Source organism: Grammomys surdaster, unplaced genomic scaffold, assembly GCF_004785775.1.
Source record: "Grammomys surdaster isolate TR1022 unplaced genomic scaffold, NIH_TR_1.0 66, whole genome shotgun sequence".
NCBI lineage: Eukaryota > Metazoa > Chordata > Mammalia > Rodentia > Muridae > Grammomys > Grammomys surdaster.
This window is the reverse complement of record NW_021604568.1, coordinates 3,704,196-3,726,900: the sequence shown is the minus strand read 5'-3', so window position 1 is coordinate 3,726,900 and position 22,705 is coordinate 3,704,196. Positions and strand designations below refer to the sequence as shown.

The 22,705-nt window shown below is 47.1% G+C and overlaps 1 protein-coding gene across 2 annotated transcripts in view; it reads left to right on the top strand.

Moving 5' to 3' along the window:
* The window catches only part of Dnmbp (dynamin binding protein), a 98,005-nt gene that overhangs the window by 36,070 nt on the left and 39,230 nt on the right, over positions 1-22,705 (top strand). The window contains exon 4 of one of the 2 annotated variants that reach the window (XM_028774679.1): positions 1,087-3,078. In XM_028774679.1, coding sequence (XP_028630512.1) covers positions 1,087-3,078 — 1,992 coding nt within the window. Of the gene's footprint in view, positions 1-1,086; positions 3,079-14,651; positions 15,922-22,705 lie in introns of those variants that run through there. The other variant, XM_028774687.1, reaches the window with a different exon arrangement.

Genomic DNA, 22,705 nt, shown 5'->3' with positions numbered 1-22,705 from the left:
TAGATGCAGGAGAACATGATGCGCGTGGGCGTCAGGCCAAAGGATAGGAATCTGTAGAAATGGATGCTGGGTGCTCACCGTCCATAAGGCGACATCTCAGACTCTTAGGACACAAAAGAGAAGTGTGCCCGTCGCTAACTGTCTTACATGCACTTGGGAAAGTAGTACACACAAAATGTTTTTAAAGAAATCAAGAACAGTGCTGAGAGGTGACTGAGAGGTGAAGGCACTGGCTGCTCTTGCAGAGGACCTGGGTTCAACTCCCAGCATCTGCTCAGAGACTCTCAACCTCATACAATTCTCTCTCCAAAAGATCTGACTCCCTCTTCTGGCCTTCTCAGGTACTGCGTGCATCTCGTGCATCGGATGCCCAGACACACATGCAGGCAAATAGCAATGCACATACAGGAAATCTCTGTTAAGGCCCAAAAGCGTATAAAAACAAGAACAGAACAGCTAGCCCACTCTCCAGTGTGTCTGACTGGGAACCATGTGCTGCTGCCTCTGTCCATCCATCTTACTGTATGTCGCTGTTCTACGTCCCTCAAGCCACTCTGCTCAGACAGTCGACCCAAGCGCTGGACAGGGGGAAAGCTAAAAGTACGATTAAAATTAGTAATCCACAAAATTAATATCCATAGCTATGTAATCCAGTGTTACATTTATAATAAAGCAATTGATTATAGAGCCTTGGAATATGTTTTTAAAACTGGTAAATCTAAACATTAGGACAAATGTAACTTTTGGCTTATGTATTGTGAAGATAACCTGAGATACGGTTATTTGAAGAGTTGGTTACTGGTTACTGGTTACTGGTTACTGGTTACTGGTTACTTACTCGGCAGGTGAAGGTACTTGCTGCCAACCCAGCAACCTGAGCTTTATCTTCAGAACCCGGGTGGTAGAGGACCCGGGTGGTATCTCAAATATACATGCAAGCCTAGCCCTTGGGATGCTGAGGCAGGAGAACTGTGGTGACAGCCTGGGCCACACGGTGCAGTCTTGTCTCAACAGCAGCTCTATTGGTCATGGCTGTGGTCCCTGAAGCTCTGACCAAGGTCCTGACTTTTACTTCTCTTTCTTCAGGAGACCTGGTGGTTCTGGACGATGACACTTCCACTGCAGGATGGCTGCAGGGCCGAAGCTGCTGGGGCGCCCGGGGCTTCTTCCCATCTTCCTGTGTCCAGGAGCTCTGCCTGTCCTCTCAGAGCCGACAGTGGCACTCACAGAGTGTGCTGCTTCAAGTTCCAGAATACTCCATGGGACAAGCACGGGCCCTCATGGGCCTTTCTGCCCAGTTGGATGAGGAGTTAGATTTCAGGGAAGGAGATGTGATCACCATTATCGGCGTGCCTGAGCCAGGCTGGTTTGAGGGAGAGTTAGAGGGTCGAAGGGGCATTTTCCCGGAAGGTTTTGTAGAGCTTCTGGGGCCCCTAAGGACTGTGGATGAGTCGGTAAACTCTGGAAGTGGAGAGGATTCCACTGTCAATGGTGAAGTGGATGCCTCTCCAGAAGAAGTGGACAGTGCGGGCGACGAGGACGGCCAGCAGACGGGGACCTATGGAATCGCTCTCTACAGATTCCAAGCCCTGGAGACGAATGAGTTGGATTTTGAGGTAGGGGACAAAATTCGAATCCTGGGGACCTTGGAGGATGGCTGGCTGGAAGGGCGTCTGAAGGGCAAGACAGGCGTCTTTCCCCATCGCTTTGTGAAGTTGTGTCCTAGCAACAGTACAGAGGAAACTATGGCTCAGCCCCAGGAATACAGCTTCCCCAAGAGCTCTCAAAGCTCTGTGGGTGACTTGGAGGACTCCATGATGGACGAAGCAAGACAGGAACCACAGGAGTGTGAAGAAGAAAGGCCTGATGATGGCTTCCCAGAACAAACCTCTGTGCCCCTAGACCATGTGGCCCCCGAGTGTATTGTAGATATGGTCTCTGGTCAGGATGAAGATGCCTCGGGAAGCTCCCCAGATGTGGATCTTGAAAGGCCTCTTGCTGAAGACCCTTCCACACCTGACCCCTCAGAGGAAGTCAACGGCATTTCTTCCCAGCTTCAGGTACCTCTTCATCCCAAAGTGCAGAAGAGCCAACATTATTTAACAGCAGGAGGGAGCCACCAAAGCTCAGACCCATTCTCTGAGCTTGTCCTTCCTGAAGCCAGGACCAGAGACTACTCTAGCCTGCCTCCTAGAAGAACATATGCTCCATGTTGGTCACTCCAGAAGCCAGTGCCCCACCTCCAGAGGGCCTCCTCCCTTACAGCCTCAAGGATAGACAGACCTAGCCACTCTTGCCGTCCAGTCATGACCAGCTATGCTCAGAAGCACCAAACATCTGCAGAAAATGCTGCCAGCCTCTATTGTACATCAGAGAGACCATTGAGACCAGAAAGGAGGCCTGGCCTACCAGATGGGGGTTCTGCCACAGAAATAACCACAGCATCACAGCGAGACAGCCTGGACCTCGATTCCAAGTTGACCCAACAGCTGATAGAGTTTGAGAAGAGTCTGTCAGGGCCCAGCACAGAGCCAGAGAAAATTGTACGCCGCTTTTCAATCATGGACTTTTACTCTGAGAAGGATATCGTGAGAGGCTCCTCAAACTCACTGCCCTCACAGGCTTTCCCCGAAAGGAGAAAGACCCTGAGGCCACCGCCTCCCAGACCCTGTACCCCAACACCCATATCTCCCCACTTGCTGGTTGACCGGAGCCCAAAACCTGTACCTGCCTTGGTTGTGCGGCCCTCCCGACCACCTCCCCTGCCTCCTCCTACCCAGCAGAGGATGAATACAGCCTCTCCCAAGCCCACCTCCTGTGCCCATCCCAGTTGGGAGGCCCCAGAGAGCTCTGAGCACATGGAGAAGAGCCCAGCACAGACTTTACCGTGCCCCTCTGTGCTGGCGAGGATTCAGGACGTGGAACACGACTTGGACATGTACACCAGGGCTCAGGAAGAGCTGAACTTGTCGTTAGAGGAAAAGCAAGATGAATCGTCTAGGGCAGAGACTCTTGAGACTCTCAAATCCTATGAGGGCACCATTCAGAGCCTGAGCCTGGAGCTCCAGCAGCTGAGAGGTAAGTGTGACTGTAAGTCCCCGGCAAGGAGGCTCCGTGAGGGCCTCACTGTGTGAGAAACAGCCTGACTGACACAGATTTACAGCCTCGTTCTGTCACCTAATGAGATTGCTCTGTCTTGGTGTATCTGTGACTGCTGTGTCCTCTGACTTCATTTACTGCTCAAATAGAGAAGCCAGCCTCAGAGACATGCACTTTCCGTTAACGCAGTACCCTCCCCACCGCTCTGGCATCCAGGGTGCATTGCAGATCGGAAGTCCCCAAACGAGACTGTCTTAATGAGCTTTAAAAGAGTCTCCCAGGCCGAGTCTCCTGAGAAAGCTGAAACTGGTATCTTTATGATTAGGGGTCGTATTTCAGTAGTAATAGCTTGTGTCTCTTACTGTTAGTAAGCATTTGTTCTTAGCATTCGTCGACATAGAAGACATACCCAGCCCTGGTAGGAGTACACAGAGGAGTGTTCAGATGGCCACTTACAGAGGGAGAAATGAAGACCTGAAGTTGTTAAGGTGCCTGCCAGAGAGCTGAGGTTTAAGCTGGTGTTTTTTCACTACTCTCACTCCTTCCCATGTGTGTACGCATGCGTGCATATGTGTGTAGGTGTGTATAGGTCACAGGTCAACCTTGGGTATTGTTACTCAACTACTGTCACCTTGTGTTTTTTGAGACAGGGTCTCTCATTGGCCTAGAGCAGTGATTCTCAACCTTCCTAATGCTCGACCCTTTAATACAGTTCCTCACGTTGTGGTGACCCCAGCCATACAATTATTTTCGTTGCTAACTTCATAACTGTCATTTTGTTACCATTATGAATCATCATGCAAATATCTGATATGTAAGATCTCTTACCTGTGACCCCTGTGAAAGGGTTGTTTAACCTGTGACTGACAGGTTGAGAACTGCTTGCCTAGAGCTTGCCAGTTAGGCCAGGCTGGCTGGCCAGTGAGCCCCACCTGTCTCTACTTCCCTGGTGCTGAGGTTATAGGCATGAGCCACCATGCCTGGCTGTTTACATGGGTGCTAGGCATTGAATGTAGGTCCTGTGCTTATGCAGCTAGCTCTTTAAGCCGTCTCCCCAGTCCCCTCTGGAGACTTGCTATTCATCAGCCTCACCGGAAAAATGACATATATATATAGTGTAGATAGCATGGTGGTATGTGCCTCATGAGCACTCATGAGGCTGAGGCAGGAGAATTGCCACAGTTCAAAGCTAATCTTGGCAACATAACTAAGCCCCATCTCAGGGAAAAAGAGAGGGAAAAAGCAGACGAATCTAAAACAGGATGCAGAAAGGATTCCACTAAAGGGCAGAGAGATGGCTCAGTATTTACAGAGGACCTGGGTTCTGTTGCCAGCATCCACATTGTGACTCAGAACTGTTTGTAACTCCAGTTCCAGGGAATTCAGCACCCTCTTCTGGTCTTTCAGACTACTAGGTATGCATGCAATACACATGCATGCAGGCAAAGCACTTAGACAGACAGACAGACAGACACACACACACACAGACACACAGACACACAGACACGCACATACATCTTTTGGGTTGTTTTTGTTTTTATTTTTGTTTGGGTTTTTTGAGACATGGTTTCTCTGTATAGCCCTGGCTATCCTGGAATTCACTTTGTAGAGCAGGCTGGCCTCACAGAAATCCACCTGCCTCTGTTTCTGCCTCCGGAGTGCTGGGATTAAGAGTGCGCCACCACCGCCCAGCCCTAGATACATCTTCTAAGGATCCATTAAGAAAAAGTATTGGAGCCGGGCAGTGGTGGCGCACGCCTTTAATCCCAGCACTTGGGAGGCAGAGGCAGGCGGATTTCTGAGTTCGAGAGTTCGAGGCTAGCCTGGTCTACAGAGTGAGTTCCAGGACAGCCAGGGCTACTCAGAGAAACCCTGTCTCTAAAAACAAAAAAAAAACAAAAAACAAAAAAAAAAAAAAGAAAAAGTATTGGAAGACCCAAAATTGAGTCATTTTCTGAAAGACAGAAAGCAGATGGAACTGAGAAAGTAAGGAAGCCTCTGTCCAAGGAATGTAGTCCAGGCCTGAAATGAGGCAATAGGAAGGGTCCTAGAACAAGCTCAATGTAACTGGGCCCCCGGGCACCCGTGCTGAGTGGGGGTGTTTGTCCCTGAGCCATGGGATAGGTAGGTGCTTAGCAATCTTTCAGTCAAGTGTTCTTGTAACAGCCACCCAAGTGCTCGGAATTCCTGCCACGTTGGTGACTCGCTCCTGTCATTTGAGCTTAGACACCTGGGTCTTGTGGATGGCCAATGCAGAGCTGCTAGCCACTTACCAGACAGTTACTACACCTACTCCACTGTGGCTGCTGCTCCTAGGACCCTGAGCTGTGCTGTCCTGAGAGCATCCCTAGCATCCTCCGCTCTTTGGTTCATTTTGTTTTCATCTCTGATGCTACCTGTCAGTCTTTCTCAACACCTCAGGTTCCTTTCTGTTGTTAAGTTTTTCTTTTTACTGGGTGTGATGGTGTGCAATGGCACAGGCAAGTGGATCTCTGTGAGTTTGAGGCCAGCCTGGTCTACAGAGTAAATTCTAGGACAATCAGGGCTACACAGAGAAACCCTGTCTCTAAAAACAAAACAACAAAAAAAGTTTTTCTTTTCCTATGGTAACATCATTGTTTGATAGTTTTGTGTGGTTCAAAGATGCTAAGACTTAGTGAAACTATTTTTTTTTTTTTGTGGTTTTTTTGAGACAAGGTTTCTCTGTGTAGCCCTGGCTGTCCTGGAACTCACTCTGTAGACCAGGCTGGCCTTGAACTCAGAAATCCACCTGCCTCTGCCTCCCAAGTGCTGGGATTAAAGGCATGCGCTACCACCGTCTGGCGGAACTATTTTTGAGATGTGTTTTTATTTCTATTTATGTGTTCTTGTGTGTGTGTGTGTGTGTGTGTGTGTGTGAGAGAGAGAGAGAGAGAGGGAGAGAGAGAGAGAGAGAGAATATGAGACTATGCTGTGGATGTGGGTGCTCTTGGACATCAAGGGAAAGGAAAGCTTCAGATCCCCTGGAGCGGAAGTTACAGAATGTTACAAAGTTTGCATAGAGTATACAGTGTAAACCAGCTTACTACTATGTGTTTTATTTGTAAGTGTGAATTATGAGCATTGTTATTATGAGCATGCAGGGTGGTGAGCATACGGTCTCACAGACATACACTCAACAACAGCTCTGAGCCAAGCGATTGGGCCCCATGCCCCGCGCCCCGAGCTCTGCACCCCCTGCCCTGTACTCTGCACCCTTGTCATTGTATGAGCACTCACCGGGGATGTGGGGTGTCTCCAGTCCTCTCCCCCGGTCTGAGTGTGTTGCACTCCTGGCTAACCATGGTGGTGGGTTCCTTCAACCGGCATCTTTAATGTTTGGCTTTATTCTCATAGGAGAATCCTAGTCCTTTCTCTCATTTTCTAGATGTCTCACCTAATTTTTCTGGGGCTTTTTTTATTGTTTTTTTTTTTAATGTATTATACTGTGTGTGCAAGTCTGACCCCTGTTCATCAGAAGGTCACTGACAAAGTTCAGGCTCAAGGTCGGGAAAGATTGGCAAATACCTTCACACAATGTTTTTAGGATTCTAGTTTTCCTCTGTTGTTGATTTTTTTAGGTTTTAATTTTTTTTATCAGTTTTAATACTCTGTATGTGTCTAAGACCCCCTGAAGCTGGAGACACAGGCAGTTGTGAGCCCCTCAAGTGGATGTGGAGCCCGACCGAGACCCTCTAAGAGCAGACCGTGTTCTAAGTGCTTGAGTGCCTCTCCTGCCTGAGGCATCCTTTGATAACCTCTCATTGTATATTATTAGCTCAGCATCTGAATAGTTTTTAAGATGTTTTTGATATTTCTTCTAATTGTTTAGCTTTATTTTCTTCTGTGAAGGGTCCAGATAACTTAGACCTCATTATAGGAAATCCATAGGTTAGATAAGCAGTTTGGCCAGGCGGTGGTGGCGCACGCCTTTAATCCCAGCACTTGGGAGGCAGAGGCAGGCGGATTTCTGAGTTTGAGGCCAGCCTGGTCTACAGAGTGAGTTCCAGGACAGCCAGGGCTACACAGAGAAACCCTGTCTCGAAAAAACCAAAAAGAAAAAAAAAAAGGATAAGCAGTTTGGCTGTGATTGAGAACTGGGAGTTTTACATTTCAAATTATCATCTGGCATTAAGGTTGAGTGCTACAAGGGAGTTACAGATTGTCCTGACTCAGGGAGGGGCCGTGTCATTTGGTGTAGGCTTGGGTCAGGCCAATGTCATCTAGAAAACGTCTTTATTTTTGCTGAGAGCAAGGTATGGTATGACGAACGTTCTAGAAGTGCTATTTGCCTCATGGAGTTCCAGTCTCGTGGGCTGAAGATCAGTAAGTCAGGGGCTAAAGCACTGTGCGTTGAAATCTTTTGACTCCTGAGGCAGCAGACACAGCATAGGTCAGTCCTCAGACATTTGGATTTCTGTTTTTGTTTTTTAGTTTTTTGAGACAGAATTTCTCTGTGTAGCCCTGTTATCTTGGAACTCACTGTGTACATTAGATTGGCCTTGAACTCACAGAGATCCTCCTGCCTCTCCCTGTGAATGCTGGGATGAAAGGTGTACACTACCACCACCATTCAGATGACACTGGGTTTCTTAGAAGTTGTTACATTTAGAAGTTCCAGTCAGGGCTACAAGTGCTGAGCCCTGGGAGAGGCCTGTTCTAGGACATCATAGTTCTTTCCCATCTCTAGGTGAGGCTCACATACCTGAACTTGACACATAGTCTCCATATGCATGAATTCCTTATCCATCAAATGTTGGCATTCAGTGTGAGCCAAGCATGGGCTCCCACCGGTTAATAAGAAAGGCACATTCATGGCATTGCTCACACGTGCACGTCAGAAACTCTAGTGATCCTACTGACACTGGCCTCTAGTTAATCACGCTTTGTCCTGCAGCTTCTGAATCATGCATGTTACAGCCTACAGAGTCACTCTCAGTTCGGGAACCCCACTGTTTCCCCTCTGTACGGAGTGAGTCAGCCTCCCACTCGGCACAGACCTTGCTTCTGTCATTCCTGTCTCTGTCAGGAAAGAGGTCAACAAGAGGCATAAGACTGTTTATTTGAAACAGGGTCTCACTGTATAATCCTGGCTGGCTTAGAACGTGTGTGTGTGTGCTTGTGTGGCATATACATATGTATACTCGTGTGTGCCCAGGCACACTGAACCTAAAACTCACTGTTGTTTGGCTAGGCCAGCTGGCTAGCAAGCGCCATCCATCTTCTTGCCTCAGCCTACTGGCCCCCTACCTCCCAATCACACATACATACAAACCTGCAGTCCTGGTCTTACAGGCCCATGTGACTATGCCAGGTTCGTTGTTTGTTTGATATGGGTGTTGAGGACTTGACCCAGGTTCTTCTGTTTGTACAGCAAGCCCTCTAACCCACTGAACCATCTCCCCAGCCCGTGGCCTTGAACTTTTGACTGTCCTGCTTTAGCCTCCCTGAGTGCTGCCACACCCGGTCTCAGAGTAACTTTTAATGACGACTTGTGAATGAGATCAGAGTATATGTTTTTAAGGAAAGTTCTATTTTCAACAAAACAATGAGTGGGATCTAACGCACACTGAAGAAAGCCAACAGATTAACAGTCGGAAGATTGCCGGTAAGGAACAGCAAAGCAATCTATAATATTCTAGAGATGTATGTAATGCAGTTTTTGTCTCCATAGAAAAATTATCATTCTAAAAACTGCTTGAAATGTCTCTGGCATAATATTTCTGTCTCCAAGTAGTAGAATAGGGTAAACTCTCCAAACCTGAGCCAGTGGTGGTGACATACACATATAATCTCAACACTTGGGGACAGAGGCAATGGGATCTCTGAGTTCCAGGCCAGTTAGGGCTACATAGTGGGACCCTGTTTCAAAAATAAATAAATAAGATAGTCAAATGAATTTGTGCTTTTTTTTTTTAAGATGATAAAAGTTTGTGTAGAATCAGGATGTAGCTCAGTAGAATGTTTGCTTAGGTGCTACAAGGCCCTTCACTCAATCCCGGTATCACTCCGCCAAGGAGTGAAAAAGTAAAACAATAAAAACAATAATAATCTCTCCCTTTTTCTAGTCTGTCAGGACACAGGAAGAGAGCAGTAAGGATCCTTGGCCCACGTGGCATCTGCTTCAGGGTGTTGGCTCAGTACAAATTACCCCGGCTAAGTCAGCTAGATTTTATCCTGGTACAGAACAGTAAGCATGGTCTGAACCTACGAATAATCTGTTCACTCAGAATAGCAACTAGTTTTTCCTTTTAGGGCTGGTGGCTTAACAGAGCTCAGGATTGTTTATTTGGTTATGATTGACCTGTGAGTCACAGTTGTTTGCAGTTTGTAAGGTGACTTTGCAAACACTTATTTCCTCATGCTCCGGGTCAGGCACAGGATGGGAAGCTGCGGTAGATCAGGTACTTCAGAGGTTACAGACTTTGTAGGACATAACAAAAGAGCTTGAGGTAGCCTGAGACCCCGCCATGCCATCAGTCCCTGAGTGTGCCCTGTCCCAACCAACCTGCTACAGTAAGCTGTGTTGAATAAGTAGGAACCACACTGCTGATAGTGTCCATGTCCATGTGTGTGTGTGTGTGTGTGTGTGTGTGCGCGTGTGCGTGCATGTGTGTGCAGGAGCATGAGTCCGGAGGGCAAAGGTCAACCTTAGGTGCTGTGCCTCAGGCGTTCTCACTGGCCAGCAGCTTTCCAATGAGGCTGGGCTGGCAGGGAAGGAAGCCCCAGTAACCCAGCTGTCTCCACCTCCCGGTTTTAGAAACCTAAACGTTAGCACCCAGCTTTTGTCGTGTGTTCTAGGGGTCAAACTCCAGTCCTCATGCTCGATTGGCAAACACATTCCTGGCTGTCTCTGCAACCCGTAGCTCCGTCTTTCTTGAACATGACCACATGCTAACTAACAAGGGCTTAGCACCAGAGCCCTCCCAGTGTCGAGTGTGGGGCACTGAGAATGTAAACCAGCCCAGGATTGGGAGTGGGAGAGAAGGAAAGACAAGAAAGACTTTCAGGGGAGAAAGTTAACCAGTCAAAGCTCTGGGGAAGCTAGATATGGTAGCTCATGCCTTTAACTCTGAATTCTGGGCTAGCCTGGTCTATATAGTGAGTTCCAGTCTAGCCACACAGGGCTGGGGGTATAGACCACTCACTGGCAGAGTGTGGAAAGCCCTGGATTGAGCCTCAGCACAAACCACGAACAGCAATCCAGCTCATTTCCCCTCAGTAGGTAGCTCCTCTCCGTTTCACACACTGTCTTCCTCTGACCGCCCCTAAGCCCTGTCTTCTTACTGATAATGTAGGTTTCTCCCTTGGTGACCTACCAGCTGTGCTTTCCTTATCATGATTGCTTTATCAAAGATACAGTTGCTAGAGAACTCTGTTTTCCCAAACAGTCTGTCTCTCTCTCTCTCTCTCTCTCTCTCTCTCTCTCTTTCTCTCCTTCCCTCCCTCCCTCTCTCCCTCTCTGTGTCTGTATGTCTGTGTGTGTGTTTCTGCTTGTAGAGGCCAGAGGTCAAAGACAAATTGCAGAAGCTGTTTTCTCTTTCTACCTTGTGGGTTTGGGAGACTGGACCCAGGTTATCAAGCTTGGTGGCAAGCACCTTTACCAGCTGAGCTAGCTTACCAGCCCCCCACAGCCCCCCTTTTCTGAAATTTAAAAAATTATGTTCATGTATGTGTGCCCTGGCATGTGGGCAGAGGTCAGGGGACAACTTTCAGGAGTCAGTTCCCTCCTTCAGCCTTGCAGGGTTGAACTCAGGTAACAGGTGGTTGGCAGAAGCCTTTACCTGCTGAGCTAGCCTCTACCTCTCCCCATTTTTAAATAGTATCTCATACATAGCTCTAGCTGGTCTCACGTTTCAGGGTCCACCCCTTCCCAGCACCACTTGCTGCAGTTATTATAGGTATATAGCACAGTGCCCAACTAGAGTGATTAATCTTTTTATTGTTGTTTTGGTTTGGTTTTAACTCTGAGTTTCCCTGTGTAGCCCTGGCTGGCCTAAAATTTGATGTGTAGACCAGGCTGCCACAAACTCCCGAGTGCTGGGATAAAAGGCCTTTCTGAAAAGAAAATTGTGGGGCAGTGGTGGTTCACACCTTTAATCCCAGCACTTGGGAGGCAGAGGCAGGTGGATTTCTGAGTTCGAGGCCAGCCTGGTCTACAGAGTGAGTTCCAGGACAGCCATGGCTACACAGAGAAACTCTGTCTCGAAAAACAAAAACAAAAAACAAACAAACAAACAAACAAAAACATTTCTAATTAAGCCGGGAGGTGGTGGCTCACGCCTTTAATCCCAGCACTTGGGAGGCAGAGGCAGGCGGATTTCTGAGTTTGAGGCCAGCCTGGTCTACAGAGTGAGTTCCAGGACAGCCAGGGCTACACAGAGAAACCCTGTCTCGAAAAAACCAAATAAATAAATAAATAAACAAACAAACAAGATCATCAGATTTTAGACTTAAAAGCAGAGGGACCATCAACTTGCTCACTTCACACAGAAGAAAGTAGCAGCTGGGGCCAAAGATATGTCTTAGCAGTTAAGAACAGAGACTGCTCTGGAAGAGAATCCAGGTTCTGTTTTTAGTACCCACATGATGGCTGGACTCATGTATACATATTCACACAGAGACACAGGAATATACAGGATTTTAAAAATAAAGTAAAACTGAAAGAAGGGAAGAAAGAAAGAGAGAGAGAGAGGGAGAGGGAGAGAGAGAGAGAGAGAGAGAGAGAGAGAGAGAGAGAGAGAGAGAGAGAGACAAATAGCCAGATGTAGTGGCAAGTTCCTTTTCCCAAGACTTAGGAGACAGAGGCAGGAGGATCCCTGTAAGTTTCAGAATAGCCTGGTCTACATAGTAAGACCTTGTCTCAAAAATAAAAATAAAAATGGCTTCGTCGTCTGGTGAGTTCTCTATATATTTTGCTGTTGTTTTCCATAAAGTTGTCCTTCTAAATATTGTTGCCCGTTTGGTGAGCAAATCAGGGTCTTAACTTTTTAGATTACTAACACACTCAACACAACAGTCCTGTGTGCTCCTGTGGGGATCTGGATGTTGCTGTACTGGGGGGTGGGGGGTGAGGAGCTGCCTTGTGTGGAGAGATCAGTAAGTCAAGACTGGAGATGAGGGGGTGGTAGTGTAGGCAGGAGAGCATTCATTTCTGAACTACGCCATGGTAACACGGTAGAACGTCCATGTTAGATGTGCACTTGGCTTCATGGAACACTGTATGTGATCATAGACAAGTTATTCCAGTACCCAGAATCTTGTGAAGCTCACCCTAGCTTTGAACTTGCTGTTTAGCCAGGATGGCCTTAAACTTCCAATCTTCCTGCCAAGTGCTGGAATTAGAGCCATCCCTTAGAACATCCAACTGGATTATTGCTTTATATGTGGTTAAAAGAATAATAATAATAATTGCTTGCTTACTTTGAAGGATAGTGAAAATCAAACCAGACTTTTCTTTTGACTTCTAGCACCAATCATAGCCTGCACTTCCATGTTCATGCTCACTCGGTTGCACACATACACACATTCACACACACATATGCACGTACATATGTGCACGTATATACACACACTGAAGTCAGAATGGCTGGGACTGTCACTGTTGCTATTGATGAAAAGATTCATGAGAAGAAAATATATGGACTGAGTCTTAGGAAGATCAGAAGTTTTGATAAGCTAAAGAGAATCCCAAAGTGAAGTAAGTCCCAAGCATGATAGCACAGGCCTGAAAACTCAGCTTACTCAAGAGGGTGCAGAAGGAGGCTTATAAATTCAAAGTCTGTCTGGGCTACAGAGTGAGTTCAAGACCAGCCTGAGCAACTTAGTGAGTCTCTTTCTCAAAAAGAGAGGAAGCAAGGCGATGCTGCACACCTTTAATCTCAGGAGGTAGACATAGGACTCTCTGTGAGTTCGAGGCCAGCCTGGTCTACTTTTCAAGTTCTGAGACTGTCAGGGCTACACAGAGATCTGTCTCAAGCACCACCAACAAAATCAAAGAGAGAGAGGGGATTGGAGATCCAGCTCAGTGGCCGCATGCTTACCTGGTGTGTTTGTACCGCAAGCTAGCAAAGGAAGTCACAGGTTTTCAAGAACCCATCTCGGAAGTTGTGAGAGGAAAGTAGAACAGAGCTGGAAGATTCAGAAGAGTCAGCGAGGCCATCTTGGAGATGGACCAGCTGTGTCTGGAGAGAACGTGCAGTTTATAGGGAAGAGGAGAAGCACTGGATTATGGATAGGGCATACTACTCCAGTCTCTCGGAATTCTTTACACCACTCCAACACTGCGAGCTAGAAAAAGCTAAAGATACTACTCTTTATATCTAATGGCAGAGCAGGTGGCTGGAAGAGTGGCCATTCGAGGCCAGAGTGAAGCATCTCCCAACACATGAGGGCTTGACTCCGTCACTGTCGCCAACTGTGTTTGTTACAAAGTGCATGCCACGTGCCTTTGCTTTATATTTTTATGAATTATTTGTGTATTTTATGTATATGGAGTACATTGTAGCTATCTTCAGACACACCGGAAGAGGGCATCAGATACCATTACAGATAGTTGTGAGCCACCATGTGGTTGCTGGGAATTGAACTCAGGACCTCTGGAAGAGCAGTCAGTGCTCTTAATCACTGAGCCATCTCTCCAGCCCGTGCCTTTTGCTTTATAGTGTATGGTTTTGTGATGTCCCAAGTAAGCATCCCTTTGTTTATCTTCTTGATGTTCATGTGTAAGACCTATCTTCTGTTTGTCTGTCTATCTATTTATCTATCTATCTATCTATCTATCTACCTATCTATCTTGCTTGGATTCTCATAGACACTTTTACGCCATCCTTCATGAGTCTAGCCACATTCTCTAGATCTTAAACATAGTGTATAAATTGGATAGGAAATAATTTTAGAAAATGGATGGTGTTGATGCTTTCTGATAAGAGTATCTAAGGAAGGAGAGCATAACTTTCTCTGGACAAAACGTTTCACAAGGTGATTGTCACGACAGAGAAAGTGATAGGAAAACCTATTCTTCCTTCAGTGTGATGGCTTCTGGCAGCTGGAGCTTGTGTGGCTGGGGGTTGTACTGCCTGGTTACTGGAATCTCACAGGAGCGAAACCCTCAGGGCAGGGGAGCTGTGCTTCTCAGAGAAGAGATCCTTGGCTTGCGATGGGGCCCAGAGGCCTAGTCGGAGCTGCCCGTGTAAGCAACTGCTTTCACCCAGTGGCTTCCCGAAAGTGAGCCTGCAGATTGACATAAGACCCTAGCCTGGGCTCTGAAAGAAGCTCTTTCCCGTTCACATCACCTTTTCTACAAGACCTTGAGGCCATCAGAATAGAATGCCTGTACCTTCAGTACATAAAGCAGCCAAGCCAGTCTGACCAGCTCAGGGAAACACCAACAATACTGCCAACACCAATCGCATGGATTCTAGTTACTAATTATCTCCTGGCCTCTGAGGAGAAGATAGAGTAGCTCCCTGATTGGATCCCGAAGTTGAAATGACTCCACAGCGCCCTGCACTCCAGCCAGAGCAACAGGAAGACTCCCGCGCTGTGGGAGACATTTTAAGGACAGACCCAGCCTTAGGCTAGACTGCACCTGTTCGAGTTTCAGCCCAACCCCGAGCCCATGGAACAGAGAAGCAAAGCCGGTGACCACACTGAACATGAGTGAGACACTTGAGATTGGGAAGGAAAGAGTCGCTGAACAGAAAGGGCCTCGGGGCCCCAGCTGGGAGTATGAAGACTGCAGGAGCCTCCGGAAAAGGAGCCTTACTGAGCCGGGTGGGCTCCACCCCGAAAATGGCCTGGACACTCCACGCTGGGCCAAAAGGCGGAATCGGCCCTACAGAAAAAGGGATTGTGGGTATTGGGATTTTGAGCAGAGTAAACCAGACTATGTGGACTCCCCGGAAACAAATCAGAGCAGAAAGGAGGGTCTCTTCCCAGAAGGCTCTGTTGCTTCCAGGAATGGAGAAGACATAGAGTGTGTGAATCTCAGGCCTGGGTCAGAGGAGCGTGTACTTGTGGGAACCCCCGGTGGGATCCTGGAAGCTGGAGGCTGTGGGACGGTGAATGGCTGTGTAGATTCTAAGGATCTGATTTATAATCCCAAGGACCTGCAAAAAGCCAAGCACAGGAATGGCTACAGGGATTTTGGTGACTCTTTGGAGAATTTGTATCAACCTCAGAACTGGTACATGGGCCTGAGGAATTTTAATTACAGCCTTGAGGATTGTAAAAGAATTGACTTAGATTATAAAGATCACACTGATTCGTGTCACGTTCCTGAGCCTTTTACCAATGGAGAGTCTCTGGAGCTTCCAGATTGGAACAGGGTCACAGGAGGTGAAGAATTTGTTAGATACTATGAGGAAGACAGGAAGGTTTGCCAAAGTAACAAAATCTACCCCAAAGCAAAGACTGACTGTCTGGCAGATCCGGCTAATTTTGATACAGAAAATAAAGGCTATGATACTTTCTCTACAAATTCTGAGTCTCATCATCACAGACAAGCTGGCCATCTCCAACCAGGAGAGGACTTGGAGTATGAGGACGTTGACAGCCTGGGAGTGAGGGCCCCCAGAGGCAGAGGCGCTGTCTCTGAAGATGTGCTACAGCATCCTGGGGGCCAGCGAGGAGAACATCACTTTGGGATTGCTGGGGCCTCTGCATTAGAAAGTACCGGGCACCTGGGGGAGATGAGAGCCTTAACTGGTTCAGAGCCATGGGGAAGGAATAGCTGCTTCCGCCGCACGGCTCCCAGCACCCTGAGACACTTGGAGTTTGTGCAGAGAAGGAAGAGGTCTCAAGGTAGGAGTCCAGATGGCCTTCTGGCAGGTTAAAAATGAATCCTGGGGATAGGTTACGTGGATGGGGTAGTGTGACTATGACTACTGATATATGTTCAGAACCTTGGCCCCTGAATGTGTTTGCATGAGACTGGCCTGGAAGCATGATCCTCGGGGGAGGGGGTTATCTTGCAGAGCAAAAATACACATAGGGTCACAAATGAGCTGTGACCCTCAAACATGACAACCTCTCCTGGGAGTTTTTCTCTCTCTCTTGGTTGTCAGCTGTCCCCAGTTGCAAACCTCTTTCCATTCTTATGCTAATGTTTTTATTCTTGCAGGGACAGCATGGTTGTCATCTTGGCATTAGGGCTAAAAATTACCTTTCTGGCAAATTTCTCTTGGTCCCTAAACTTCTTTAGACTTCACTGGAAAAGAAGCGTTGACTTACACCATTGGCTGTTCTTTCCTTGATACTACAGCTGGCATAATGAACTCCAGTGGGATCTAGGAGTGGATTTCAGTTTGTCACCAAGCCTTGTGCCTGTTAGGTTAGCTGTATACCATCTCATCCCCTCAGCCTTCCCTCAGTGACCTGCAAAGTGGGAATGTCAGGAGTCATCACACCGACTCCTCTTGCTTTGTGTCTTCAGTACTTTATCTGATAAACTTGATCATATGTTGTTCTCAGGCGAAACAGTCTGTGCTGTTGTAACCAGGTGTGGCACGGGGGCTCTGGTTATGGTTAGAGGATGAGGGATGGAACTGGAGAGGGGATGATCTGGAAGACTCCCTCATACCCTCCTTCTCTTCTCACTAAGGGCTCCCACAGCTGGCTCCTGCTTAGGTTCGTTCTGGAGCCATCAAAGACCAAAGAGATAAACTCCCGTTTTTGAACTTAAAATTGCCAAGCCACTATTTGGACAGAGCTGGCCCCACATGTCTACACTTACGAAGATAAAGATGAGATCAAACCTGGCTTCAGTCAGGAGGCTGAGGAATTCAGCAGGCTAATCTTCTTTTCTTTCTGTGGATTTGTTTTTCTCTCTGAAATGACTGGGATTAGGTGACATCTAAATTCCTCACAACTCAGAGAGAAAAGTCTGATTGTGGTCCTCCTGTGGGCTGGGATGCGGCTCCTCTTCCCTCTCCCACATCCGTAGGTGAACTCTGTTCCCTCCCTGCAGTTCCTTATTGTCGGAGGCTTCCTATCACCAGGGTGTTTATTTATTGTGTAGTGTGCTGTAATGTGCCCTCTGATCTCTCTGAAACTGGCTTGGTCCCGCCTTACCCTTTGCACTTTAACAGCTCTGCCTTGTGTCTGCCTGTGAGGATTCCTCATGGAGTTCTTGGCATCTCCTGTACTCCTGATGCCCCTTGGCCAGTCGTCAGAGCTCATCCTCCATAGAAATCTGTAGGCTCCCTATCGTGCTGGTAGCCATGACCTTTACTGTGTGTTACCCAGCAACAGCAGGCACTGCGGGAGGAAACAAATGTTAGAGTGGGCCTGCCTTGGGTTCAAATCTCAGCCCCAGTATTTACCAACTGTGCCATTGTAGGCAAATTGATTAGAGTCTCTGAGCTTTAGATTCCCTATTGGCTAAGCTTGATATCATCCATGGGGCTGGCTCCGTGGTTAAGAAATCTTGCTGCGCTTGCAGAGGACTCAGGTTTAGTTCCAAGCACCACAATGGCTCATAACCTCCTGTAACTCCATTTCCAGAGTAACAGGCGCCCTCTTCTGGCCTTTGTGAGCACCAGATATGTATGGAACACACATATACATTGCAAGCAAAACATGCATACACATTTTAAAAAATGTTTTCAAAAGATATTGCTCACATGTCTGAAATAAATATAGTAAGTGCTTGTACACTGGTGTGTGTGTGTGTGCGTGTGTGTGCACACACGTATACACTCATGTGTGCTTGTGTGTGTGATCCACTGACTCCCTTTCCCCTTACAGATCGCCCCACTAGCCCATCACTCGATGATCCCCAAGGCACAGATTTATAGACTCTGCTCCTGTTGGACATTTGCCAACACTTGAGCTTTAAGGGTGAAGCATTCCATCTGTTTCTCCCTCCAGGTCCCATCCCACCCATCTATCCACCGGAGGAACAGTTACTTCAGTTACTTTGTGACTGTACCCAGCCCCTTCCTCACAGGAGGCCAGCCCCCCCCCCCCCCCCCAGTGCTTTCTCTCTCCCCTCCTCTCAACGGCCTCACTAGTTCCTTCTCTGTGTACTTCTCTCTTGGGGTGGTTGGGACGAGTCTGTTCTAGTTTTGGACCTTGGCCCGAGGGTGTGGTCCATGGATTTAGGAGGCCTTCTCTCCTAAAGTGTCAGGTTTCTGTGAAAACTGGAGGTGTGAGTGAGGCTCCTCACTGGGAGGCTGTCTTCACCAGCAGTGCATAGGATTTGAGGGGATTTCTGCATAGGTGTTGGGGTCTTCCCCTCAGTGGTTCCCTACATGAGTCTTCCTTTGTACCTAGCCCTTTCCTGGCCTGTGACTTGAACTCTGGCTTCTCAGTTCAGGCTACTTGTTGGCTGTCTTTTGTTATTTTATTCCCTTACTTGTCAAAAGGCTGAAAATCGTCTCAGGGAGTAAATGGGCAAATACAATTGTGGCCTAGTTGCATTTTCTTGTTTTGAGTCACGTCCTCTTCGGTTTCTGCTGCTTTTGATTGTTTCGTAATGCCTACATATAATTATTGCTTTAATGCCATGTCTGGAGCTGTTAATTAGTTATCAGTAGGAAGGTCAGCAGGACAGAAGCCACCGGTTATCTTTAAGGTTTCATGCTTGCTAAGAATGAGAGTGGCTAAGACAGGAGGGGGCCTGGTGTGTCGAATCCTGGGACTCAAATTCCATGTTACCTGTGTTGATGTAAGTGATGTGAGGGTCTGGAGATGAAGAATTCTTGCAGAGAAGAATCTGAAAGTAGAACTCTGTGGGGGCTGAGAAGACTGTGACACAGAGTCTTTTTATATTAATTCTAGAAGGACCCTTCATGCCAACAGAGCTAATGTTTTTAATAGATAATGGATAACTCTCATAACTGGGTTATCTTAGTACTTTATATGTATGAGTGTTTTGCTCGAGTGTATGTCTGTGACCCATGTGTCAGAAGATGTCAGATCTCTTCTTGGACTGGAGTCACAGGTGGCTGGGAGCCACCATATGGGTGCTAAGAATCAAACCCAGGTCCTCTGCAAGGGCAACCAGTTGTCTTAACTGCTGAGCCACTCTCCAGCATTCATGATTGGGTCTTAAAGTATATTTAGTGGGTGGCAACCAGCAGTTCTGAAAAATAAAAGTTGTGAGCTTCTCCTCCCCCTTTTTTGTTTGTTGCTTTCTATTTATTTGTTTGCTTGTTTTGAGACAGGGTCTTTCTATGTAGCCTTGACTGGCCTGGAACTTGGTATGTAACCCAGGCTAGCTCCTGCTCTTCCTGCCTCTGCCTTCCGAGTACTAAGGTTAAATCCATGCCACTATGCCTGCCTTTTGTTGTTGTTTCTTTACTGTTCTATTGAGATGGTCTCTCTCAGATTCTCAAGCCAGGTTAGCCCTAGAACTTATTGTATAGTCTAGCCTCACATTAAACGCTGAACAATCTTCCTTCCTTAGCCTCCTTCCCCTAACTCCCAAGTGCTGGAGTTACAGGTGTGATCCACTACATCTAACTAGAATAAGAGTTAAGGGTAAAATTTAAAAATACATCTAGTATCATCAAAAAGCATGTTTTATGTATGTATGAGTATACATATATATAATATATATATAATATATACATTCATTTTGTAAATGTGTATATATATATATATATATATACACACACATACATATTGAGGAAGATGTAGATCATGTTTTTAAAAGTTTAAAAAGCACTTAAATACAAACTACTTAACTTATGAGTGAGGAAGGAGCACACACAGAAACTAACAAACATCCGAGGCAGCTCAGACCAGCCTAGATCAGAGACTGACAAACATCCGAGGCAGCTCAGACCAGCCTAGATCAGAAGGGACTTGTAATTGCCCAGACCAGCACTTCTGCTTCATGACCAGGGCCGAAGCCAGAAGGCTGGGTTCATTCTGCTTCAACAAACTTAGAAGAGAGTGAAGTCCTAGGAACGGGGTAGAACACATGCCACACAACAGAGAGGCTGAAAGGATGCGAGCTGTGCAGAGATCCGGACTTGGTAGTAGGTAGGACACAGACCGGCAGAGGCATGGTGCATGTTACAGGGAATGTGAGTTTCTTTTCCTGTTACTGAGATAAAATACTCTAACAAAAACAACTTTAAAAAGGAAAGGTTTATTTTAGCTGACAGTTCCAGGTTCTGAACTGTCAACATAGGGAAATGGAGGCAGCAGGAACTTGACGTGTGTGGTCGCATTGCATCCACACTTGGAGCTGAAGGAGATGGTCACATTGTGTCCACGGTCAGAAGGGGAGCAATCATGGGCCATAATGCTTATCCACCCTCTCCGGGTTATACAGTGCTGAGTTCCCAGCCCAGGTAGTCCTACCCACGGTTAAGATGGGTCTCCCACACCAGTCAATAAGATTAAGATACCAGAGGCCTATTGTCCCAAGACGGTAGACTCTGTCAAGCCAATGATTAACACGAACGGCCACAGCCCCACCCCTTGCCAGTTTAACACCTACATGTATCACTTCTTTTTAAAGGTTAATAGTCTATATAATTTTAAAATTTATTATTAGGATGGCATGTGGAGGTCAGAGAACAACTTTGTGGAGTTGGCTCATACCCACCTTCTCTTAGCAGAGCCAAGGGCTCAAAGTCAGGTTTCAGGCTTGTAACACAAAGTTGGCTCACAGGGCGGTTTCTAGCCCACAGCCGTCGCCTTCCATCTCTTGCTCCCAAGGGCTCCAGAGCATGTTACAATGTAAGCGATATTCATCCTCCTGTTTCCTGACTTGGATGTGACGTGACTAAGAGGCTCTAAGCTCGCACTGCCTGGATAGTCCCACCATGGGGTAGACTGTTAAAAAAGACACATCCATCTATGAGACCAAGTGGCAAAAACAGAAAGCAGGTCACCAAATATAAACCAAAGGAAGTGCGGGTCCACCAAGTGGGACAGAAGATAGAAGCCCGGTGCGACCCCTAGCAAAAAGATCAGTTAACAGTGGCTGGTGTCTGTAATGTCAGTACTTCTGAGACTAAAGCAGGAAGAATGCTGAGTTCCAGGCCAGTGTGGGCCACATAACAATATTTCTCATATTTCTCATGACAAGTTGTCTTGAGCTGTGCACAGGGCTACATGTCTGTAACCCCTGAGCTTGAAAGGTAAAGGCAAAAGGATCAGGAGTTAAAAGCCAGTCTTAGCAACTTAGAAAGTTTGTGGCCAGCCTGGGCTATATATGGCCAGCCTAGGCTGTACAAGCAAACAAAAAAACCAAAATAATAAAAAGAAACAAAAAGTTTTCTTGGCTGACATAAAAAATTCTATTTAAAAAACTTTTTTAAAAGATTTTGCCGGACGGTGGTGGCGCACGCCTTTAATCCCAGCATGTGGGAGGCAGAGGCAGGCGGATTTCGAGAGTTCGAGGCTAGCCTGGTCTACAGAGTGAGTTCCAGGACAGCCAGGGCTACACAGAGAAACCCTGTCTCGAAAAAACCAAAAAAAAAAAAAAAAAGATTTTATTTGTATTTTTTTTAACTATATGCATATGTGTATGGGTTTGTACACATGACCACAGCACCAGCAGAGTCCAAAAAGAGTATGTCTCATCCCATGGAGCTGGAGTTACAAGGACCCGCGAGCTAGCAGAAGTGAGTGCTGGGATCTGAATTCAAGTCCTCAGAAGAGCAGTGTGTACCCCTTCTCTTAAGGGAGCTGCCTCTCCACCCTCTCAAGATCCTCTTACTAAGCAGTGATAATACAATTCAAGCTAATTATCTATCTATCTTTGACTTATTCTTTTACTTCTACCTAAAAACCAAAAAGTAACTCAGCCTGGAACCTCCAATGGCTTCGTTTGTTTGGTGCATGTTTAGAACTGGTGTCTCAGTTGCCCGTTGCGTTCTTTGGTGCAATAAATTGTAGACTTGTAGACTAGCACTGGATTCTAGATAGGAACGTGGATAAGGGGCCAGGAGAACGAAGTGTGGAGAGGGGCTTGGCTTCCAGCTAGCTCCAAGAATCTGTCCCAGCAGGAATTTTCTCCCAGCTAAAGGCCTAAGCAGGCAGTCCCTGACAAACAAAGGTAGGGGGTTGGGGGGGAGGGGGTTGATGCTGTTGGGATTTAGGGGCCTGGGATGAAATGGATTAAACACTGAAGTTCAGCAGTCTCTAAAGAGTTTCCCATGATCCCCGGAGAAGACAGTGAGCCCAGTCTGACGGTCAGTCTCACAGAGAAAGGGCAAACTGCCTCCAGACTGAAGTGAAGTGGGTGCTAGAGGAAAAGAATGGGGGCTGGGTTGGTGGGCCTTGGGGCTGGGCTGGGGGCTGGGCTAGGGGCTGGGTCAGTGGGCTGGGGCCAGGCGTGGGAATATAGAAAACCAGGATTTATGAGTCCTCCAGGCAGGTCTGTGGTGAGGAAGAGCAGATTCTGAGGCTGCTTCCTCTGGGGGCTTGCTGCACAGACTTTGCCTACACAGAAGCTAAGGAGGGGCAAGCCTGGATGGCCAGCCAAGATGGCTTTGCTGCTGTCTTTCCCTTTACAAGGTGTCAGTTTTACTGCTTGTTTTTGTCATCAGTTTAAAGAGATTATTAGGTCAGGAGAGACATCTCAGGTTGTTAAGTGAAAAAAGAGTTTGAGACAGATTTACAA